Here is a 25,892-nt window from a genome sequence, read left to right as displayed (position 1 = left end):
AAAGAAAAAACAAAAAGACACATTGAATAACCGCCTCACTTTATTTGAGCAATGAGCATTAATCTAATGCATATAAATGTGAAGACAAACAGTTTAACACACACTCTGTTTCTACAGTGTAGAGAGAAATGCTGACTATGACACAATTGATATGTGTTGCTCCATGAAAACAGAGCTATGTGAAAAGTTTCCTATTTTACCCATATTCATTCCTACAAGTTCAGATTGACATGTAGGAGTCAGGAGTCGACAACACTAAGTTGCCTGCAATGTGCAAAAAAAACCAAAAAAAAAACAGGGTTCATGCATCCTACACAGCTGTTTTCCTCTTCCCTTCTACTCGATCTCATTGGAGGTTCCCACGGTGGCCTGAATCTCCATTTCTGCAATGGAAATAGAGAAATCAGGAAGCTGCTACTTAACTTCCTGTGCATTTCTTTCTTTATAGGATGTTATATCCTTAGCAGTGTCCTCAATAAATGAGTTGTTTACCTGGGCAAGGTCCACTTTCCAAGACAATGTCATCAATGGCGATGTCACTCCTTACTGATGACCCCCTGGTTGCTTTAAACACAATCTGGGACAACGAGACAAAGAGAAAAAATTATAATCTAGATCATTTTAGAAGCTGTTAGATGTTTTATGTGATAGAAACACACTTTTCATCCCTGTTGATCTAACAAGAAAGCAGTGGGGAGCAAATCTCTATGAAGACCCGTCAGTGGCACTACGGAAAAGATCAGGGGGTGAACAAAGTGAAGAGATTTCTCCCTGTTGGTTGCATGAATGTCCAGAGCAAATACTGGACGTTTATCACTAAGAGTTCAGGAAGCATGTTAATGGGAAAACTGAAGCCTGCATGTTAGTTGACTCAGCTTTGGGGATCCAGTCTGGGTATTTGCCCTTGCTCAGATTTGCCAATTAACAATTGAAGGTAGCATCTTATTTGAGCCCCCCCCCCATGCACAAAAAACGGCAAGAGGGTGCTTTCCATTTTTCCTTCTGTCCTCGCGCCTTCCTATTCCAGCAAGCGACTCAGAAACTGATCAAGGTCTGCCATCACTGAGGACATGCCAGTGCCCTAAATGCATCTCTGAGGAGACGAGGAGAGGAGACGAGAAGAGGAGGCTCCTGGAGGAGCTTAGAGAAAGGAACCACAGGTGTATCCTGTGCAGATATTTTTTATAACCAACTGCAAGAAAGAGGGTGTTTAGCGACTGCTCAGCTGAGCAGATCAAACAGTAAAAGAAGCAACCAGGGTTCTAAGGAAATTCTAATATTGACAAGCAATAACAGCACAAACAGCGGCTTTATGGTAATTCAGTCCGTTGATTCGCGTGATAAAAATTCCTAAATGTGTGTGTAATCTCACCCTTAATAAATCTAGAAAACATTATTGCTTCCTTATCCAACTTTTCTTCACAGAAGGCTTCTCTCTTTATCTATCGCAATCTTTTTCCTTTTTTTTCGCTGCAAGTTTATCTTGGCTCATCCAGGAAAAAATTTGCTCCACATACTCCAAAACAGGAGCAAAGTCACAGTTGTTATTAGTACTATTGTATCCAGCCTGAACCAAAATAATATCCTTACTGTGCCTGCAGTGTTTCACAGAGAACACACATTTTATTTAGGGTATTCATAGCGGCTTTTATCCATCAAGTCCATTCTGTTCTTTCAGAAATAAACTCATTTTAATTATGTCGTTGTGCCATTTGTATCAGTCAGATTCTGTTAGCCATTTGGAAAGCACCCAATATGCTATGCTATCTTGAGTTTTGAATGTCTAAAGCTAGGGTCTCACTAAGAGTCACTAGATGCACCAAGAAAACTCAACAATTTGTGTATAAGACACATTTATAGCCTATGCTATACATTTCATGTGGCATTGGTCCAGACTGTTGACTTAGTTGTAGTGTTTGACACTTTGTAGCCTGTAGTCAGCCTGGGAGCTGTGATTATGGGCCATGTTTCAGTTTAGGGGCTCACGAGTCAAAAAGGCTGAGAACCACTGCACCAGTCGAAGTCACACATGTCCACTTCACTTCAAATATAAAATTGTCTATAATGATCATGATAATAATAAAAAAAGAACACAGTTTGGAGAGATTTTGTCCCGCTCTTGCCTGATGCTGGCTGTCACACGTATACTCTAGTCTGGCTCTCAGCCAGGCAATGCTCTGCTCGCCACTCCGCAGCCACAGCAACACGTCCTCCCCGTCCTTGTCGAGATGAACGCTGAGCTGGCCTGTGCCCGAGCCATACATATGGTAGTAGAAGCGCAGACACTGAGGCCCCCTGGAGCCCCTCAGAGGGCGGGAAAGCAGCCGGACACTCTGACCGGGCAGCAAGGTTGACGCCTCCATGTGCACGTAGTATCCTGTCGATCAAAAGTCAGGGGGTTAGTCTGATTACGGCTGTGGAAGTTTAAAATGCTTAACAGTCATGCTGTCTGAGCAGCACCTGAAGGGTTTTTGTGTATTTTTATCCAAAGGATAAAAAATGAACCCTTTTTCAGTATGTCTATGCACTGTGTGCATTAAAACATGCAAGCTGAGTATTGTGCGCTCATAAATTCTTCATTTCCTGTCGGTGAGAGGGAAGTTGAAGTGGAGGAGACCCTCACCGAGTCCCGTGGTGTGGTCCCCTGAGGGCCCGGTGTACGAGGTCGGGGTGGATCCTCTCCTCCACTCCCAGTCAGCGGCATCGGTATGCTTGTCCTGAGTGTAACCACACAGGCCTGCTTCAAAGTCACACTGTCCTGGCAGAGGGGATGACAACAAACCTGCAACAGCAAAAGGAAGGACACTTTATGTTGGGGAGGATTTTATTGTGACTCTCCAACTTTAAAATATCAGTGGACCTTTAATATTTATGTTCACACTATTGCAAGAATCTCCTGAAACTCAGATGTTCGAGTCACATTAGATCCCGCCACGAATCAACAGTGTAACTTTGGAAACTAATAGTGATGTTGTATCAGTGGCCCCGGCAGAAAAACCTGAATACTGAGAGTTGGAATCCCTGGATTAGCTGGAAACATCAGGCTGGTTTCACTTTCGATTAGTTTGTCCTCACTCCGTCAACAAGTAGTGCTTTGGAGTGTTCCTCCGACCCATGCTTGTCTAAAGGGCCTTCAGCCATCAGGGGATATGGATGTGGCAAAATCTGCTTAGGGCCAACGGCAGGTTCAGGCTGGCCCTTGATTCCTTTGTTTTAGTTTTTTTTTCTTTAATAAAGGGGGGACCTTTTACTTTTGAAGACTACTGACCCCTGTACCTGCTGCCCTCTGTGCACTGAGGATGTTCTAGTTGTGTACTGACATTGAATTTTGACAGCACAATTATCGTGGCCAAAAACATCACGGTACAAGTAGTTTGTAGTTGATATTTTACTTCAGTGGTGCAAATTCCCAAACAAACATTCATTGTGTTGTAACTTTTGGCTTTTATAATGGTGTTTTGGCCCCTGGTGGTCTAGGACCACCAGGGGCAGTTTCCTGTGTTTTCCTGAGCAGTTTCCTGTGTGGCCCAGTTAATAATCCAGCTTTGATTCCCAGACAAGATTTAGGTATTCCCCAGAAATCATGGCTGCCCTCATCTAATCTGCACGATTGTCAACCACTGTGTGCATTTTGATGCAACCACACACTTGAAAACAGACTGTTTTATCAAAATCGCAAATATCGATGACTGTATGACCTTAATGTAGGAGTGAACTCTGAGTGGTTTTTACTTTAATAATAAACTATGATAAAAACAGCTACCGCCTCGGTTAGCAACATTTGGATACATACTTTATGTGTTTTTGAAAATGCAGATAATTTAGCCGTTGTTACCTGCCGTCAGCTCACAGTCTCCCAGGCTCAAAGTGATGTCATCCAGAGCCACAGAGCCGCAGTCCCAGAAGCTCCTGCAGGTGCTAATGAAAACCACCTGAACAGCAAAACAGCAAGCGGAGGCGTTTTACAACCATGAATCATTTATAGATCGACTTCCAGTTGAACCAAAGCCACAGACAGTGTGTAGTGGTGGTATCTTTCTGCTCAGATGTTTATGTGTAACTCTGAAATCCCTCACGAGGAAGGAAAGAAGTCATCCATCAAATGCTGTTTTTTTAAACTGTGTAGGGGAAAGCCTTTGAGCACTTCAGCATCAGCATGAGTTAATTCTCGTCATGCAGAACACATGGTGATGATACTGGTTCCTCTAACAGCAGCTGTTTAGTAAATAGAAGAAAAGCCTCAAACACCAGTGCAGAAAGTAAAGTTTTTAAATAAACTACTAGTAATTTGTTTTTGCATTTGTTATTTTCCTCTGTTTAGATTGTTTGTCCTTTTAATTTCCTTCTTCCTTGCTTTGTTTTTTCTTTCCTTATCATTTCATTGATCCATCCCTTTGTTTATTTGAGTTTTTTAATTGCTTTTTTTGTTCCTTAAATTGTTTAAGTTTTCTTTAAAATACTTCCTTTCCCTTTTACTCTAAGAGTCCCTTTATTACATTTCCTTCTTTCTTCCTTCATTTGTTTTTTCCCCTTATTCATTGATTTCTTGCCACCTTCTCTGTTCTTCCTTTACTCTTCTGTTCATTCGTCTCGTCCTTTATTTGCTTGTTTGTTCCCTAATTAGTTCCTAACGTCCCTCCTTCCTTCCTTCTTTCCTTCCTCCTTCATTCCTTGTTTCTTGTCTTCTCTCCATCTGTTTTCCTTTTCTGTACATGTTTTTATTTGTTCTTTCCTTCCTTCATTCATTCTTTAATTTAACCTTTCCTTACCTCCTTCCATCCTTTCCTTTCCTTTCCTTCACTCTCTGCTCTCCTTCCTGGGTTCTTTTCCTCCTACACTCACTCTTTTCCCTCCGTCCTTCTTTCTTTCTTCCGTCTCTGTTTGTTTCACATCGTTCTGCCTGAACTGATATTTTCACTTCCCCTCCTCTGACCTTGGCAGGCTGTGATGTTTGGAAGGTGACTTCGGTCTCCATCCAGATTCCTCTGGACTTCTCCCCCTGAGTCCAGATCTTCTCCTGGCTGCTGCTCTGCTGCTGCTCCAGATATAAACCCAGAGCCTGGTCCGTCTGGTTGAAACCTGCAGTTGCCAGAGTTATTTGTGGTTGATGCGTCAGTAAAAACAAATCACAGCAAAGGATTCACACATGAACTCAAACACCACCCCACAGGAAAAAACAAAACAAAATGAGTTTTAGCAAATATCCCTCAATCTGGAGAGTTTTGTGGTGCCACTCACCCCTCAGAGAGAAGTAAAATCTCAGGCAGTACTTCATGTTTCCAGGCAGAGTGGGACTGATCAGGCGACTAAGGTAGCTGGAGTGTGGGCTCAACCAGGAGTGAGCCAACAGGAAAGACCCTGGAAGGAGAATAGAGATATATTTTCTTGTCAAACTCTGACTTCCTCAGAATCTGCTTGCCATGAATCTTCCCATCACCACTCACAGCTTGTGCTGATCTTAGTTTCAACAGTTTTCAAATGTTTTTTCAGCTCCAAATCCTGTTTGCCTTACCCCATTTGCATCCAGTGGTTTCACTGTTTTTAAAGCTGCATGCATTGATTTTTTTTCAACAAGGGGGAAGAAAAAAAAAATCAAAACGAGCCAATACCATATCATTAGCTTAAAAAGTTGTTTTGACTAACATGTTAGCAAAAACTACCTCTTTACAAATCCGGGAGACACAACAACATCATCATCCCATTGGAGTTGTTTTTGTGTGTTTGATGAATGTAAGCCCAATATTCTCTTTTAGATCTGTTTTTGGTCAATACCAACTCCTGACAAAAGTATCTAGCACGACCCCTTTTGCATTCTCTTATTGTTTTCACGTTGTCATTGGTTAAAGTTATTGCAAAAATATCGATTCTAGCTGCTTAATGAAGGTTTAAATGTTATAAAATCCACTATCAGTTTGTTGTATTCACACCTGTCCCTGTGGTGTGGTCTCCATTCCTGAATATGTTGGGCTTCACCGACACTCTCCTCCACGACGACCCCATCACCTGCTCCTGGGTGTAGTGGCAGAAACCTGACTCAAAATCACAGCTGGCGATGGACGGGTCGAAGGTCGGCTCTGTGGAACATGTTTGGAATCAGCACTTCTGTGGCTCTACAGTGATTTTCATATTCTAATGACTTGGACATCATATTGTGCTTTGATCTACAGTGAGATATCTCGTGACCCCCTGACCTCTCCCCTAGCTGCTACATCCATAGCTATGCCATTTATGGTGCACATTCTTGCTTAGGGATGAAACCTTTACATTGCCCCCTTGGTGCCCAATATGTCCACATTACCACCCTCAGGACAAATCTGACATTTTTATCCCCACATCATGTGAACATCCAGGGTTTGATCTGTCAGAGATCTTGTGGCTATTGTAGCTTCTATGGGCTGCTACTGGAGTTTTAAGCTTTTAGTCTTTGTAAAATCTGATCTTTTGTGCATGTTTTTTTTGTCCTTCCTTACTTCCTTCCATTCTCAACGTTTGTTTATTTTTCCTTTATCCCTCCCCTCCCCTCATTTATTCCCATACTTACTTATGTATTCTTTTGTTCCCTTTGTTCTTCCCTTTCTTTCTTTCTTTATTCTTTCATTAATCCATTTGATTGTTCTCTCCTTCCTTGCTTTCCTTCCATGCTCACTCCCTTCCTACCTACCTTTTTCATCTTTTAATTTCATCTCTCCATCCCTCCTTCTTTCCTTTCCTTTCCTCATTCACTGTCTTCTCTTATTCCTTTGTTCTCTTTCTTCCTGCACTAACTCATTTCCTTTTTCAGATTTTCTGCCCGCTGTATTTGCTTTCCTCCTTCAATCTGGAAATATTGATGATTTGGATGTTTCGGGTTTTCACCCAGAAAGCATTATATCATAAATATGACTCTGTTAATGGCGAAATAGAAATAAGCTTGTTTAAAAAAAACAGTGAGCGATTGTGACTGCTGCTCACCAGTGTCCATGCTGCAAAACACGGGAGAAAAGGAAATGTCATCAAGTGCAACTCGTCCGCCTCTTGGACTGTTAAACGCCACTTCAAAGACCATCTAAAGGGGCGGACAGACACATGGAGACAGGCGCTCATGGACAAAGCTGCATTCAATCCAGTGCATGCCGATGCAGATGTAAGTAGTGTGTACTATTTTGTGGTACTAGCACTTCATTTGATCTATTAATCTGATTTATTTTGCATCACTAGATGGGTGAAAAATCACAAAAAATGAACCCCTACAACATTTTTCAGACAGAATGAAGTGTAAAGCAGCACACCATAAATCAGACTACACAAGGGTCCTCAGTTGAGATAAGTGCTTTGTTAAATCCTCTATGAGTCAAATACAACCCTGATAAAAACTCAGAGTTAAAGCTGGACTACGGAACTTTTGCCAAACATTGGCCACTGCGGCCACAAGGGACAATTACAGGAAAATGGCCCAATGAATTTTCTTACATTTGCCATAATACTCTTGAGCCAGTTGCTCTGAAGAAAGTAGAGTATAGCCATTAATTCAGTAAAATTAAGTACCTATCTTAAGTTTGTTAACATTAGCCACCATAAGCGACTGGTTATACCAGATCAAGTTAGGCTGTAGCAGCAAAACCCCTCAGTGGATTGCAAGTGTGAGTCTAATTAGTTCTATTTTTCATTTGTGAGAGGAATATTATGTTATGTACTGTACTCTTTCAAAAGTTACACCGTCTCACTTTAGGATTTGTTTATGTAAAAATCATGACAGAGATTTAAAATGATATGTACATAAAGGTGATACTGCAGCATGTTCATGCTGACCTGTACAGAGTATGGTGCCTTCAGGTCCACCTGCACAGGTATCCACTCTTCAAGCGTCTTGCTCCAATCACTCTGGTTTTCTGACCCTGCCCTCCATAGCTCCTGGTACTGGCCCAGTCGGTCCCGGGTGAAAACAGAGAACAGGTTCCCTCTCTCCTCGCTTCGCTGGTACTGAAAACTCAGGCAGCCGGACATTGGCACCATCGTCATAGGAGACACCAGTTTGGCCACTTCTTTGAAAGTCTTGGCATATATTGAGTCCACATACATGAACTGACCTGAGAAGGAGTTTAAATATTAGTCAGGTTGTGGAATCCATTTACCCAGTAAGTGCTGATTTGCAGATCAACAGATGTCTAGATGTCTAAATCAATACTGAAAATCTTGGTTAAATATATATATATATAAATTATGTTGTCAACAACATTACAATTAATATATTTCAATCTGAAGCACGTCCTCACTGCATGTTTAAATATAGTCAATGAAATGTTTTTAAACAGTCAGTTGGTGTGGTCAGTTGTTACTACAACTGACTATGTCTAGGACCAAGGACAGGTCTTTGCAGGAGGTCTGTTGACCTGTTGAATCAGTTTTAGCCTTTTAACATTTACTATAATCTATTGGCTTTATAATCTCAGTCTGAAAAACAAAAATTTACAAAGATTTTTTTTAATTAGATCATTATATTGTAATCTCAGTACCCTTTACACAGTTAGTTTCATTTGCCGCCATCAGGGTTTTTTTTTTAATGAAATCTCCCTGTAGGTGGCCCCAAGGGATGTAGGACACGGTTGCCACATCCTCCAATCTCAAGAATTAAAAGATCAGGTTTATGATATTCTATATTTTCCTTATGTCACCAAATCCCATGAAAAAGACCAAACCAACAAATGAACTGATCCTACTGACAAGTATTCCTCTTTGTATCCACACCCTGATATACAGTATTTTATTACTCTGGAAGATACTCTAACCATATTTATCTGCTGCTTAAAAATAGAACCCAACAAAAGCATTATTTTTTGCTTATTGAGTGAAGTTTGCTAAAAACTAGTAAATTACTGAGCCTTTTTTTACTCAAACTATGTATTTGTGACCAATATTTAACGATTTACGTCTTTCTTAATGTCACCTGGCCTCTCAGGAGCACATCAGACTCATTTCGTCCAAAATAAAAATCCGCAGTGCTCTGAGTCCCCGTTTAAAAACACCTTTGTATGAAATCAATGTAAATCTCTCTCACCTGTCTTATTGTTGTATGTGTGGTCATTTGGCATGCTGTGAAGGAGCTTGACCCCACCTCCTCCCACATACCAGTTTACATTGGCATTCCACTGATTACTGTATCCACACAGATGAGACTCCTCAAAATCACAGTCTAGATGCAGAAAAAATGAGAAATCAGCAACAGAGCTGCCGTTATGGGTGTGGGTGCCAAAGGCACTCATGCTATTGTAACTTTATAATGTACCAAATATGTTAATGTGTGTCTGTATGTGAGTTTAAGGAACAGAGAACAGATGGTCTTCATCCAGCCATACATACTGTATGTGTATATTTTTTTTCTTTTTGCTGTAAGAAAGATGTGTGAGTGATGTATATGTGAAGTCACCGACCCATGCAGTATCCGGAGCTAATGTGGATCTCAAAGATGGCCACGCTGCTCCCAGCGCTCCGCCCAGGTTTACCTTCAATGACAACCTAATCAACAACACATGTTCAATAACCCAATGCACCCTGTGATATGGGGTGACACAGTAACGACGTCATAGACAGTGAGCTAAAGTATGGAAGGTCAGACAGAGGGCATGCATGAAACACAGAGAAATCTAATTTACTTTCAAAGCTCTTGTGAGCACCAGGTTTGCTCTAAAATTACTTACAGAGGAAGAAACGCCACACACAAAGACAGAGAAGAAACACACTTGTTATAACAGCAGGTTACGGTTTTTACATGTGAGTGTGTGTGTGTGTGGGATCAAGCACAATCTCACATTTAATTTGTATTTATTTAGATGAATAAATGTTTTCATTATTACCTGCATTAGAAAATTGTAGTCAAGGGCTGAACAGTAAACCTCTTGCTGACCAATAGTTAGCTATTTCAACATCCAGGAGACACTGACCAACATACTTTCACTATCTTTTCGCTTTATTTTGGACTCTACCAACTCCTGAGAAAAATATCTGTCTCTTTACCTATAAAAGTTCCATGTTCTTTTGTAACTAATATCAGTCGCTAACTTTGTCTGTTATCAGGAAATTGGCCTGATGATAGTACTGAGACGGAACTATCCAATAAAACCAACACAATAAGCTAAAAGAGGCTAAAAAGCTACTTAACACTGTGAGTTTGTCACATTTCACAGAGGCATTCGTTTTTTCTTTGTTTAATTTATTTGTCATGGATTATGCTCAAATCCATGCATCTCAAGCAATGAGAAAAGATGTTTTGTACCAGATTTAGCTATAGTTACTTTCATCCAGTGGTCCTTTCATTGTTAGTTAATAGTTTGATGTTTTGGGAAATACCCTGATTCACTTTTTTTTTCTAAGACTTAGATGAGAAGATTATATCACTTTCATGTCTGTGCGTTGGAATTAGAACGTGGTCAGCATGCTTGAGTTTTAGGGCTGGAAACGGAGAAACAGCTAGCCCGGCTCTCTTCAAGGGAAAAAATACAGCTAAAGCACCTATAAAGCTCACTAATTAATTAACATAAATCTGGTTTGTTTAATTCATACACGTAAAAACGTTTCTTCACATTGTTTTGGGGGGAGTAACAAGTTATATATTCCTAAGGTTAGGTTTCCGTTTTTCAGGAAAAATGGCAGAAAGTTAACATGGTGTCAATGGAACCTGTGTCAATTCCATCCAGAAGCAATGCGTTGTCGATTGTCAGCTAGGAAACCTTTTGCAATTTGGGTTACCTTGATGCTAAATAGGAGGCTTTTTGTCCAAATCCAATACCTTGCTCATATTGCGTCTAAATGGGAAACTTTGTGTCCACATTCAGTTCATTGCTCCAACTGATTTCAAATGGGAAACATTGTGTCCACATTCAGTACATTAGTGGAGTCCATTTTCTTTTTTTGCAGATAAAGTACAGTGCTGCAATTGAGTCCAGATAGGTCCAGATAGGTCTGTTTTGGTCTAGCTGCAGTACATTGCTCAAACTGAGTACAGATAGGTAGTTTTTGGTCCAGATGTAGTACATTGCTACATGTACTTGTGCAGATGCACTATTTTGCTCCAGCTGAGTCCAAATGGGAAACTTAGTATCCACATTCAGTATTTTACTCTAATGGAGTAGAAATTTTTTGTCCAGATGAAGTACAGTGCTCCAATTGAGTCCAGATTGATAGTTTTGGTCCAGATACAATATATTGGTACAAGTACTTACTGTGCATATGCAGCATTTCTTCCAAAATTTTGCCGTTGGCAACCGTCACCGAATGGCAAAACGTTTCCCAAGTGTCATCGTTCATTTGGGAACCCTGAGGTCCCCATATAAAGGTGTTCCAAATGGACAAGTTTAGGGAAAAGTCAATTGGGGAAACTTTTTGACACTTGTTATTTAATGCACAGATATAAGATCTTCTCTTCTAATTCTTGGTAAGAAAGCAAATAAGTTCCGAAAATGCTGAACTATTCTTTCAATGCAAAGAAAAGATTAATGCAGTTTTAACCAGAACATGAACATAACCATGGTCATTTCTGTGAATGTCATTTGAAATTTGAAAAGTAGAGCATTTTTGGGGAAAGTTAGGGCTGTGAGAATAAATTGGTGGGTTTGTGTTGAGTGAGAGCAAATGTCATTATACCAGTATAGCAGTTCAAACCTCTGACATATTCATTTTATCACCTATGTCTGGACTGAAATATGTTTATGCGCTAAGGGGCCCTCACATAGCACAGGCCTGGCTTACCATCATGTAGGTCACAACCTTGTCTGAGTCAGTTCTGCCTCTGCAAATAATATAAACAAGCGCTCTACTATTCCCACACAGTGTTTAGATAATGTGTGTTGTAGGTGTGTGTGTTTCTCAACACACTTCATATTAGCCTCAATTTGGGCCTGCATGTGTAATGTCAACCTATATCTGCCTTTGTTTCAACAACAACATGAAATGTTGCACCTCTGCTGTTTGTTTTCAACTAAGAGGGTTGGAAAGTCAGCACCCATAGTATGCATTACTGTGACAAAGTGCACTTGTAATCTTTGGTTTCATCCTATAAATTATAAATAATTAGTAAATTAGTGTGGTGTTGGTAAATTTTTCCGAGTTTGCAATCACCATAATACCTTCCCAAATTTACCAGGAGAGAGGACCCTACTGTTACATTGCCTATGGTCTAATTTCAGCTTGCTTTGGACGTTCCTTCTCCCCCGAAAACAATCTGTGATAAAGTTCTGATAAAGAAATTTTAGTTTCTACTTTGGAGACATCACTGAAGTTCAGAAGGATTTCTTATATAATTACAACTGACAGGTCACCACTCTGTCACAGGGCTGACAATTACTTTTTCATGCAATGTTACGAATATTCTGGAAATTTTATGACTTTGTCTCTCGTAATATGATTTTTTCTTAAATTTACAACTTAACTGTCATAGCATTATGGCCACTTTCTCAAAATATTTCAAATTAGTTCATTAAATCTCTTATTTTGGTTTTCTAAACGTGGCCCTTACACTCCATTATGTATAAAACTGGATTTATAGATGTTCATAACTGTTTCAGGGTTTTTGTTTTGCATTTTTGGAATTATTCCTAAAAGTTTTTGGTGAATTTTCATCTGCTTTTGTCTATAATATCTCATGAAACTAACAGCTGGATTTACATGAAACTTGCAGTTTATATTCATTGTCCCCAGATGATGATGTTATGTAATGATTTTGGTGTCTTCCTGCCCACTTTCTGGCCACCATCAAGCCAAAATTTCCAATTGCTCTCTATAAGAATCAAAATCAACAGACACTAACTATGAAATATCTGAGCATATTCAAACCCATTCATTAATGAGCAGGCAGATTAACGATTTTCTCACAAGTAATAATCTGCAAAGTGAGCCCCTTTCAGGACAAAAATACGTAAGTGAAGAAAAATAGGGGTACTTAATCTATAGTTTTGGGACAGTTTCCAGTAAATGGAGTTCAGGTACAGTCAGGCTTAAACAAATGTAAGTATCTAACAAAATACAATGTAGTACACTCACATCAATATTATCATTCTGAAATTCCAAAGAAAGCCATTATGAGGAATCAATATATCAGCCACTCATAGCACTAGCAAATAGTGAAATATTTCAAGATTTTGATAAGTAAATTTGATATGTTCCCACAAGGAGTGACTTTCCATTTTGGAAAGTAAATGACCTTTTCTTTGGTTCTATCATTAGCACAAACATGACACTTGTGAGGCTGTAAGAATAGTTAAACCATCAGTATGCTGTTTGTTTCTTCCAACACTTTCATATTATGGAATAAAATAAACATAAACAACCTCCACGGACCATTAAACGAGCTTTAGACTTTAGACTTGTTTATACATTAAGCTGCTTTAATTCTTAAACAATCAATATTAAGTGTTTTACCCTGGAAGGCTCGGTATTGTTCTGCAGGTCCAGGCTTGCGATAACCCAGCTTTCAGAGGGTGTCTGGCTGCTCCAAAGTGGCCTGTCAAAGCTTTTTCCCTCCGTGCGTTGCAGGACCTCCAGGCTTCCTGACCCTATGATCTGGTAGACAAGCCTCAGGCAGCTCCACTCCCCCTGCTCCAGAGCTGGACTCAGCAGGACCCCTGTGATCCCTCTCTGCGTTCTGTCACTTGTACCTATGTCATCGTCCTGGTCATCTTTCATAACTGTGTCGACTGCGATAAAATGCCCTGAAAACAAAAGGGGTGGGATTTTTTCTTTTTTTCAAATTGTGAACATTGCTGCTTTCAAGAAAAATAAAACAAGACAATGATTTGAGGGACAACTTTTGTTCTACAGGGACAAAATATTTCCAACATCACTTTATTCAACTATGCCAGAGGTTTTTTGTGTGTGTGTTTTAGCCCATTTCCCACAAAAAAACCCAACTGGTACACCAATGGATTTTGGATGTTGAATGTCATTTTTGGCTGGACCACAACAGCGGGGCCAGCGCTATGAAGGCAAATGTGTTTGATTGACTGACTGACTGACTGACTGACTGAGTGATGAAGTTACACCATTGATCAGCCGAATGCCATGTGCTTAAGTTCTGAAATTACACCATTGGTCGTTGCTTTTTCAAAATTAATTGTTACAAACAGTGTCTTTTGCGTCATCAGTGGGGTGTCTACAGGCAGTATTGCCAACTTAGCGCCTCTGTCGCTACATTTACCAACTTTTCACACCCTTCTAGCGACTTTTCTTCACAAAAGCACCTAGCAACAAATCTAGCGACTTCTTGGACAAACCTTAGCTACTTTTCATTGAAGAGTGTCGTCAGCATTGCCTCATTAGCGTAAGGTCAGGCTTTCCCTCCGCAGGTACACCTCTCTATTCATCTCATACAATTGACCACATGGCAGCTGACACAGACGTGACTGAGCTTCTAACTTTCGCTGTGAGTGATCATTTTATCTGTAAATATAGCCAAAACCACAGCACAACCATTGTCCTTAACTTATGTGTATGGTGATTCTGTCAAACAATGTCGTGGTTATAAAATCAGGATTTTAGCAGTGCAGAGCAGCAGCTTGGAAATGGCTTGGAAATGACTGCTGGTTAACATGTAGTCTTAATGGGCTGCATTTCAGTCATTATTTCATACTTGTTGTGTTGTCTGACAACAGAAACGAGAAAATATGTAAATGAGAACAGCTTTATTGGGAATTTGTCTGTATAAAATTACTGTATATGTGAACACATAGAGCAGAAGAGAAGCAAACAGATAAAGGGCGGTCCAGCCATATACTAGGTTTTGACCTAGTCTTGTTTCTATCGTTCAGGTAGCTTTAGGTTTCCATTCATTCTCTCTGACATCTAGTGCTATGAAAATTTAAATTAATATGAATGTGATAAACTTTCATCTTTTCTGTCATTGTAGTCATTTTTAAAAAGGACAGTTTTGTTAAACTAATCCAGGTACGAGTGAAATCTTGAAAATATTGTGCCGTCCTACCTTTAAAGCTATCTGCCAGTCTGATTACGCAGTAAATCTTTAAAAACTTTATGTCTAAATTGAAGCAAAAAAATAGTCTATTTTTTCAATCTAATTCACTGTGAACTTCATGGTTGTATCTATTTTTGTCAGATATCATATATCTTCAGTTGAATGCCAGTAGCGTTTGTCAGCTATAAAAGAGATTGGGGAGTCAGCACCTTAATTTAGGATCAAGGAGAGGTCAAAGTTGGAAAACTTTATACAAATCAAATTTGAAATTTGACCTTTAACTCTGTACTAATTTGCCACACACACACACACACACACACACACACACAAAAAAACACAGACAAAGACACAGAAAAAGTGGCGTATGAGTAGAACAAGAACTTCAGTGTTTACTAAGCATGGATAAAGCCTGGAGAAGATTATAAAAATTATTACAAAAGAAAAAAAAACTGCTAGGCACAAAGTCACTTAAATTCTTGGAGATAGTCCAAGAATTTAGGCTGCTTAGTTACAAAATAATTGCTCATGAGCAAACTACTTGCTAGCTTGTGAGCACCCACAAGCTCACAGCGAAAAGCAAGAAGCAGAAGAGGCAAGATGACTCCACAGTCATGCTAGACAGGATTCTAGAATGTTGTTATTTAGTGGGTTATGTTTTCCATTTTCACCACAAAAGTTCAGCGTGTTAGCATGCTAACACTTGCTAATTAGCAATGAACACAAAGTACAGCTGGGGCTTGTTGGACTGACCAACAAGCTGACTTTGCCATCCCTCGAGCCCTACCACTAGCATGGCTGAATACATTGAATAATTTGAATGTTAATAAATTAATTCTTTCGATACTGAGATTCTGGAGAAACAAGGTTCATATCACTGCAGCAAACTGCACTTCAGAAACAATTGAAATAATTGAATTCAAACTTAATTGATCATAATCTCGGCACACAGTCAAACTGATGTGCCATCTTGAATTAATCAGTGTCAGCGCTTCTTTGGATTCAGAAAGAAAACCTGTTTCTCTTAAATGTAGAACAGTAGGGTATTGAAACATTGATCTTGCTTCTGCTGGAAGATTTCTCTGAAACAAGATACAAAATTTTACGCATATTCACCGAATCAGGCATTTTACATCAGGATATATGTCCAAAGTCAAAATACTGTGACATGGTTCAACATTCAATCTACCTTATTTCTCACCGTAACAGTAACTCTTAGCTTCTTTTCTGCTCCAGGGGGCTTTGAGCTCTCCTCAGTGGTCTGTCATTTATTATTTGTCCCCGTGGAATGCCCTGCTGCCCCAGGGCTTCTATATCCTGACAAAACACATGTGTATTCAAACACACAGACACACACACCAGGGCTGGACTCATTTTACCTTCAGTTTGGTCGAATCAAGATGTTTTTTCCTTCTTTTTTGCCAATAAACTGCAGTTGGTTCCAAATGTTTTTATTTACTCACTGAACTGAAATTTAAATCTCACTTGACTCAGGCCCAAACTGATGTGTTTTCCTTGATTTAATTAGTGTATATGCCCTATTTGGATTCATAGAAGAAAAAGTACATAAAAAGTACAAATATATATGGCATGACTTCACTTCAGTTAGAGTTTCAGCTGTGCTGCATTGACCACAGAGAGGGAAAGCAAGATTGAGAGAGGAGAATAAATGAGCAAGAACTGAGCACACCATTAACTCACAAACTACCCTGACCTTTTTTAACAAGCCGGCAGCAATAGCAATAAGGATGGAAACAGGAAAAGAGAAAGTAGTTGACGTATCCTAGAGGAAAGACGAACAGTGAGACAGGCTGCAACAGCAGAGCCATTTTCAGACAAGTATGAGCAAGGCGCGATGGAAAAAAAAAAGTCTTAATAAGAGGTTTTTCCAACAGGGTTTGGCTGCAGACACAGTGGTTACTGGAGCAAGAGAACAGTGTCATGCTTAGAGGAAGTCTGCCTCACCAATCAAACGGGTATAGATTAGAGATGATGAGGTTGGTTAGGCATAAGAACCATAGTGCGGGGTATCTTCAAGTAATCTCTGATTGTACCTCTCAGTAGTGATGAAGTAATCAGTCAATGGATCGATTGGTTCATACTCATCAAATTTATTTAATGCTGAACTAAAAATATCAGCGATTTGCTTGTTTGAGCTTCTCAAGTGGCAGGATTTGACAATGTTATATATTGTTGTAAATTTAATTGTTATTAATTTAATTATCATTGTTTTGTTTAGTTTTTTTTTTTTTTTTTTTTTACGATTTTTGCTCATAAAAAATAATCAGTTTTTAAATGTCATTACTGGCTCTGTTAACTATTCACTGACATTAATTATTATTTCTCACATTTTATAAAGCAAATTAATGATTGATTTATCAGAAAAACAGCCAATAAATTAATTGAAAAATGAATATAGTTGGTCGGTTGCAGTTACTTCTCAATGACTTGGCTATATCCACCCACCTTAGTTACCACTATGCCACTGGTGTCTGCAGGTTATGTACAGAGCGTGAGTCATGACATTGTTAGCCTAACTTAGCATAATAACTGGAAGCAAGGACAAGCTGGCTCTCTCCACAGTTCCAAAAATACCTTCTACGAGCTACTAGCTGATATTAACACATTTTATCTTGCTTTTTGAATCTTAACACAAACAGAAACTTAAAAACTCCACTTGGTGGTTGGAAGTGGAGTTACGTGCTGGAACAATCTAGCTGTATCCTTCTGCTTCCAGTTTTTATGCTAGGTCAAACAACTGTTGACTCCATCTCTGCTGTTAACACACAGCTGTTAAACCCCCAGCTACAAGGTTGAAAATAATTATGATTTTGGTATTAGTTTAGAGATGTGGAAGATTATCTTTATATATTCTGTCACTGGAGGAACAAAAGTATTATGAGCCAATTTATGCTGAGAATCAAGTCCAGTTAGCAGCATCCAGGCCGGCTTTGGGCCAATGTCGGCACCTGGAATCAGACCAGTATTTGAACTAATTTGGGTGCATCATTCACTATGAGTCTAGCATAACAGACCTTCCAAATATAGGTGTATTAAATGAAAAGTTTTGTATGATTAAGACTGGGTTAAAGGTCTGAGAGGATCTTTTGAAACATCAACATCATCTCCACCTCTTAAAACAGACCCCATTTCATGTGCCAATTTATGTGATAGGATCCTGCTGCTAGTGCAACAAGAGACCCGCAGTCAGACCCTTCTCAGCCTTTCCTGCAAGGACTTTGCTCTCCATGAAAGAGTCTACATCTGTATTAAATGTAAGTACAGATACAGCAAATGAGAATTCTAGAGAATTTACTTTTCTGCAGCAGGGTAATCACATTAATTAAAATCCTCATCAATTAGAAATTCTCTTATCTACATTTATCTATTGGTTTTGATCACTTCACATAAATATAGACTGACATAACTTGGATAGGGGTGTGTACAGTGCTCATGCGTATCAGCTTTAGTACCAACCCAACGAGAATGCCTAAATGTGTTACTTCACTGACTCCAGATGTTCAGACTGAGGTGCTGGAATCAATTCAGACCAGATGTGCTTCTTTTCAACAGTGTGCTTAAGTGTTATGCCCAAAATAAGCACCAAGACAATCGCAACATCACAGCTAAACCCGGAACTGCTACTTAAAGAGCCATGAAACAGTCTACATTCATTACATGCCCCTAAACTTAAAATGTTTAAAAAACAGGACTGAAGATGCAGTATGACATCTAACAAATTCTTCCAGTACCATCTTTATGCAGGGTCCAGCTCGCAAAGTCTGCATCTGACGTGTATTCGCAGGTGTTGGATTCAAAGTTGCAGGAGCCTGGCAACAGCTGGTTGTGGGCTGCGATGGTGGCTTTGAGCACAGACAGAGAAAAAGAGAGAGGAGAGACATTAGAGAGAGGGAATGGTAAATATGAATCATAGCAACTGGCATTAACATAAACATGCCCTCATGCACCAACACTGGTACAACCATTAAAACGTACTCACCAGCAAGAGTCAAGAGGTAGAATGCAAGCATTGCAGCTGTCTGTGTAAATAACCCGCCTCGCATCCACAGTTGGAAAAACAGAAGAAGCTGCAACAAAGTTTGTATTTGAAGATTTCTCTTGTGTGTGTCATCTGAGTGTCTCTCCAGCTCACAGACTGGCAGCACACTGCAGACTCTACACTGGGAAGTGTGTGTCTGGACAACAGAGCAGGGAGGGAAGAAAGAGTGAGGTCTGGGAGGGAGGAAAGGAGGAGGAGAAAGAAGGTGAGTGATGAGCTGGTGGGAGGGAGGGTGGGGGAAAGGAGGAGAGGAGGGATGGTTGGTGAGAGAAAGAAGTGGAGATGTGAGAACAAAGTGAGACAAGAGAGTGGTTAAGGAAGAGGTGAGGTAGATTAAAGATGTGGAATAAGGACATTTTAGGAAAATGAGGACATTGTGGCTGGTCCTCACAACTTCAAAGGGCTGTTTGAGGGTTAAGACTTGGTTTTAGGGTTCAGGTTTAGGGTTGGGGTTAGACAGTTAGTTGTGATGGCCGAGGTTAGGGTAAGGGGCTAGGGAATGCATTATGTCAATGACTCAAGAAGATAAAAGTACACGTTTGTGTGTGTGTGTCTGATAAAGAAAATAATTTAGGAATAAAAAGTCTCAAAAAAAGTTTAAACATGGTGTGAAAGCTTTATTCAAAGTATCAAGTGGGAGTGATTTTTAATGAATTACACAAAAAATCACAACTATTTTTGCAAGTTTCACTTGCTCCCATAATTTCATTTTAAAAAATGTCTAAAAACATCACAACATGCTTTTTTTAGAAAAGCTGCAGACATCAGATATTTTAAGCTGCAAACATTCCCAGAAAAAGCCCATGAAATCCTGGAGGGACTAATATATGGTCACAAAACATCTCATGGAGAAGTTCTAGGTCTGACTTTGACAACGGAGACCACTGTTTGCTTTCTGTCTCCTTCCAGCAGTAAACATTGGTTTCTTTAACTGTATGACACTGTTCAGCAATCACATAGGCATGGCGGATGCTCGGATACTTTTGGCCAAATATTGTACAGTATATTATATAACTATTTGGAAGCGACATAATAGTGCTTCACTATTTAAGGAGAAGCCTGAATACACAAAAATCTAAACGGTGTTTTACAAACCAGTAGAGAATCGAAACATTTTGCACTCATCTAAAATTTTTGTCCTGACTTCAGCCTTCAAGAACTTGCTGGCATTTTGTATTGTTGAACATGAACATTAAGTAATTCTGCGTTAATCCTACATTCACACCTAACAAAAGTCTGCGGACATTCTCATACAGTTTCCACCAGTTTTATTTAAATGCAAATGAGCCAGTTATGAATTTGAAAGCTGTTACAGCAGAGGCAAGACTTATAACTTAAGAAATGTGACTCAAATTTTGGAATGGGACTGGTTCACTCACTTGGTCCATCCCAAATGCAAAAAAATATTGCTCTTTGATCTGCGCTTAATAGAAAATAAATTTAACCTGATTTCTGGACACCTTCACTTGAGTGTCATTGCAGAAGGGAATAACTATGAGAAGTAGAGGAGAAAAGAATGTACCATGTTGGAAATGGGAGATTAGACTCTGCTGTCATTTTTTTTTCCAAAGGAGCATTCATCTCCACATTTGTGATCCATCTGTCAGACTTGCTTTCTCTGCCTCTCTCTTTTTCTCCCTTTCTGCAGTCGTCTTGTACATGGTCATTCTTCTACTTTCCTCACTCCTTTGGTTATCAGCATTCTAATGAGGTACTGTGAACACTATGTACACTTTCAAACCAGATGGGGAGGAGGATTCTCCCCTGATCTTGTCGATAAGGCATGACTGCAGCCATTAGTGTTGTTTCTTGAGCAAACAATGAGGATCTTAGTCAGAGAGAAAAAAAAGAAATAATTATTTTGAACAGTAATTGCAAAAAAAACTAGCTGTTTGGTCAAGAACAGAGAACAAACAGAGGATTGAGATAGGATTCTTGCATGTGTTCAAGGGATTAAGTCGAGGGAATTCTGTATTATTCAGTTCCAAAGAAAATTTTAGTTTTCAACTGATTTAGATTTCCATCCACAGACACCATCAGTCATCTGTTTAATATCCTGGTTGCGTGTGGCCTTGTAAACAGCTATACAGAGCTTTAATAAATACATGAAGGGCGCCAGAATGTGTAATGTGCAGTGTGTGCAGTAGTTATTGTTTGCATGATGATTCAGCTATGACATGTTCTTGTCAGAATGTGACTTGCTGGCCAGAGGGATCAGCAGGTTGCACCCCGTCTGGCCCTCCTCCCATTTACGGGGAACACCCCAGACAACTGGCTCAGCCTAAAAACTGAACAAGCAACTTAGAATAGCTATGTTTTTATATATATATTTTTCTATATGAAAATGTCTGATGGTAACATAAATCTTAATTTCAATCATCAAAAACTGGACCTACTCTATTCTCAGGGGTGGGAGTGAACTTTAAACAATTAAATTCATTATTTTCATTCATATTTACTAATGCGATTTCACTGTAAAGGGAAACACGGACAGAAATCTGATTCTGCAGGACAAATTGTCTTAGATACTGCGCCTTTACTAGGTCTGTTGGGTACTTAGTAACAGTTTATAATAATGATTTCTAACATTGTATAAGTCATTTACTGTGGAGCTCCATCTAGTTCAATATTAAATAATTATATGAATATATAAACTAAAAATTTGTAATACATCCATGAAATTGTGAAATACTCCAATACATTTGTAAAACTCTGCTCTATATTATGTGATGTTATTTCATTCTGCTTCATTTAAGTCATACCAGCTGTTTTCCCAGATGACCGATTTATTTCAGAATACCACTTTGCATCACAAACATCAAAAGCAAAAACCATTCACATTACAGGCTCTGCCCTGTAATCATACTTATGCTATTTAAAAAAAAAAAAAAAAAAAGCATTTGATGCAAAATTTTCTGAATTACATAAAAGGTTCTCAGATACATTATGATCCTTTAGGGACCATTTATTATCTTCAGTTGTTTGCATAATAACAGGAAAAACAACTGACAAAAGGCAAACCATACACTTTGAAAGACATCTGTACAAGTTAGTAACACAGTATGTCAGAAATCAGCTACAGATGTAGCAATATTGTGTAAATTAATTTTGATTACATAATACACTTAGAGCTACTCCCTCTAATGTATTTTTAAACAGGTCTATAGTCACGCTAGCAGCTCTGTGAGGCTGCAGGCCTGTACTTTGTCACAGGATCGCTTTAGGCTCAATGGTAATGTCAGCATGCTAACACGCTCACAATTACAATGCTAACATGTTAATCTTCAAAATATATAATTTTTACCATGTTCACCATTTTAGTTTAGCTTGTCAGCATACTAAAGTTGAGTTATTACCAGTAAACACCTTAGAACCGGAGCCTGATGCAGATGTCATTAATACTGCAGCTATTTAGTCATAAACCAAAGCACTGGACAAATTGAAATTTTGATCTGCTTATGGTGATACATGAAAGGTCAGAGGATCACAAAAGTTGTTGGGATTCATCCTCGGGGCACCATGGATATCAGTACCAAATTTCATGGTAGTCCATCCAAAAGTTGTCAGGTCCTTTCATTATAAGCCAAAAATGTGAACCTCACGCTGCAACAAGAAAAGTCAGGCAATCACTAAATTTGGTAGACTTCATTCTCTGGTGATCATAAATGTCTGAACTACATTTACTGGCAATTTGTCTAATACAGGTAGACTGACATTTCCATCCAGAGAGCCATGCTGCTACCAGGGCTAAAAAAATACAAATATTTTACCAGATAATGTACAAAATCTTTTAAAAATATTGGTAAAATTTGTTAATTTACTTCAACTAATTATTTTTTGGTCACTTACAAACGATTTGTTAATGATTAGCATAAAAGGTTTATTAATGATTTCCAAAAGATAAGTTATCTAAAATAATAGTTATTACCCTTTAACAAATATACATAGATCATTTTCGAATGATTAGCGTATCACTTACTGATGAATAAAACTGACAGATCAACTGTAAAAGTCAGTGGTGGCCTAAAGGTTGGAAAAGCAGACTTGTGATCAGAAGGCTGCCAGTTTGATTTCTGGTCAAGCAGGAGAAATGTGGGTGGGTGAAAGGGCAGCACTTGCCCCTCTTTCATTACCACCACTAAAGTGCCCTTCAGTAAGGCCCTTAACCCCCAGCTGGTCCAGTGGACCTGCTCAGTGGCCGGAGGCTAAGGGTACTAACCGAGCAGCTTCCAGGCGTGTATGTGTGTAACTGTGTGACTCTCAACAGGGTGTTCTTGAAAAATAGCAAAACTCATTCAGACAAATCAGGGTTAAACAGTGACAATAAAGTGTTGACAAAATCCTGCCACCGATCCCCTCCCATCCTGCTGCAGAGTGCCACGTGCAGACCGTCCAAAGACATAGGTCTTGGGCAGGTGAACATGGACCCTGACTGTCTAATGAACATACAGTGTGCATTTAATCAAGGCCATTGGTTTTCTGCGTGATAAGAAATAATGGGCGGTGATGAAACATTAATGTGCATTCATTCCGGTAATGGGTTCAGTCTGTGCTCAATGCATGCTATACAACTACTGACAGAACATGTAGAGTATACCTTCATCCACGTATGCAGAGAGAGAGAGAGAAAGAAAGAGGGCCACAAATTATTGATGTCTTCTCTGGAAATAGACCATCAGAGAACTGGACTCAGAGCATGAAATATAGGTTGTGTGACACGGGTTAGCGCCAGCAGCAGAGCGATAACGTTACCTCAAATACACTCTGATGAACTAATTCATATTTTGGAGCTTTTGACTGGTTCGGGTCTTAGAAATGTGTCATACACGCCTCCACATTCACCCAAACGTTCACAGCCTGTACTTTACAAAAGCGTGCGGGCTGTTTGTGTAGGATAAAAGATGTGTGGCTGCAGAGAGGGCAATAACAGACTGGATGCTAAGGTTACTACTTCGCACCACCACCATCCTCCATCACATATTGTTGTCCTGGTAACAGCTGCTCCAGCGGAAGGGTGCACGTGACTTTGGTGAGAATAAGTTACAGGAGCTCAACAATGTGTAGACACAGGTTCTATCTATCTGCTCTTCCAGGTCTTGATTGACACCAACACATGCGCGGATTATTGTGCCAGGGGCCCCGCAACCACTGCCCCCCTCTGCTTTACATTCTGTACACAGTGTAGCCACCATGATTAGTTACTGTATTTCATATCACAAATGCCAGCCTATCAACAGGCCTGGAATGAAAAGCTTTCGTGTCATTCTTACACAAAAAAAGCAGAAAAGATACCAAAAAAGAGAACTTTAAGATTATTTTAATTTTAATTACCTGATTTTATTGAAAGTGCTACAACCCGTCAATGCTCTAAAATGCAAATTAATATCAAGCCACCTATGTGTGAAGACAGACATGTTAATGATATGATGAGACATTAATGAACTCGAGCGTCTCATCAAAATTAAGCTATACTCATGATCTGAGCATCAGATCATTGTGGCTGTGCCGTGTTATTTAAAGGTTAAATAGATAAAAGTTATAAAGTGCGGAACGGTTTTGCCAAAACCTAACAAAAAAGTGATATACTGTAAGTTCATATGTGACATACATGCTGTATTGTATATATAAAACCTGAACTTTCCCGTTTCCCATGTGAACCTTTCACATGACCATTTCAACAGAAAATGGAGGTGTCCTAATGTAAAAACATTTATTAGCAGGAGAAAATGTGCTCCCATGAGTGGGACGAAAACAAACCCTTTTCAACTGTGACATTAATGACTGTTTGACACTTGGCATATTTGTTAGGGTCTAAAAATGTCTCCCTGAAAAAAAAAACCCCATTTGAAATTAAAGCAACACCAAACACGCATGAAGCGTCAGTTGAAGATTGTGAATATCTGGAAAACTCATTAATTCTCTCAGGTTCCCGAATGACTCCTGTGTCCAGATTGAAGGAAAAATATCCCAAAAAAAGCACAACAACGATTTCCGTTTCCCAAGTTGCGGCTCCTTTATTCCGCCAAACAAAGGTGGAAGCCCGTGATTCTTCCTTACTCATCTTGTAGGTTATCAGCTTCATTTATCTGTATTCATCTTATTTTCACTTTCAGGGCTGGTTCACAGTTTTCTCACAGGCTCCAGACTTTATTGGACCATGTCTGCCACATGTGAAATAAGGGTCATAGAACTAACACAGGCGTTTTTCACAGAATTTTGATAAGTCATACTGGGAAAGGCACAGGTGTTACTAATATTAACAATGGCTCTGTTTGATTCAAGTGTTCAAGTAAGCTAAAATAGACTGAAAAAGGACCATTTCAATACTATAACAATAATTTACATATTATATAAATTAAGGCAAAAATGTCAATAAAATGTATTAAAGTGAGCTGAAAGGTTAGTTTCCTCTCTTAAATCTTTTTGTATTAATTCCCAAAGATGATTAAGTACACGTACACAATTCTCATTATTGAAGCGTCAGGAAGATTCAATGGTATTTCTTATTCAGTGGTGGATTATTGACAGCCTGCTATTCTTTGCCTGGAAGGAACAGCTGCCATCTTTGATCAGCGGGACTGATAGCTGAGGCGCCACTGGCCACTTATGATTTTGTTATTGCAAAGCTGGGGGAATATTTTTTTGGTTTCAGCTGGAGAGTCTTTGAGGGAGCTGTGGCAAGGGTCATTAAACGACCCGTGTTTTATTATTATTATTATTATTATAATTATTAATATTATTATTATTAGTTTAGTTTACATTTGTTGTTGGGGAAAAAAGGATTCTTGTCTAACTTTAGCTAGCTTATCGGGGCGAAACGTTAGCTGTCTGACAACAGAGCTATGCTAAGTGTGACCCGCCCGACCGGTGAGAATTCCCTCTTAGCTAGCAGACGAC

At 39.3% G+C, this 25,892-nt stretch overlaps 1 protein-coding gene across 1 annotated transcript; it reads right to left on the bottom strand.

Annotated features, from left to right (window-relative positions):
• Positions 1-42: 42 nt before the first annotated feature.
• LOC120805949 (MAM domain-containing protein 2-like) lies at positions 43-19,116 on the bottom strand. Its single transcript, XM_040156521.1, has 15 exons — positions 18,936-19,116; positions 18,688-18,798; positions 13,390-13,679; positions 9,408-9,492; positions 9,035-9,169; positions 7,789-8,066; positions 6,952-7,045; positions 5,928-6,074; positions 5,239-5,358; positions 4,934-5,079; positions 3,836-3,932; positions 2,624-2,782; positions 2,124-2,377; positions 493-577; positions 43-383 (listed from the first exon to the last, which is right to left on the bottom strand). Exons 1-15 carry the CDS (start codon positions 18,997-18,999, stop codon positions 337-339), a joined length of 2,112 nt encoding a protein of 703 aa, XP_040012455.1. The 5' UTR covers positions 19,000-19,116; the 3' UTR covers positions 43-336.
• Positions 19,117-25,892: the final 6,776 nt, after the last annotated feature.

The sequence above is a fragment of the Xiphias gladius genome, chromosome 20 (genome assembly GCF_016859285.1).
Source record: "Xiphias gladius isolate SHS-SW01 ecotype Sanya breed wild chromosome 20, ASM1685928v1, whole genome shotgun sequence".
Lineage (NCBI taxonomy): Eukaryota > Metazoa > Chordata > Actinopteri > Istiophoriformes > Xiphiidae > Xiphias > Xiphias gladius.
The sequence above is the reverse complement of the archived record's forward strand: the minus strand, read 5'-3'. Positions and strand labels throughout refer to the sequence as shown.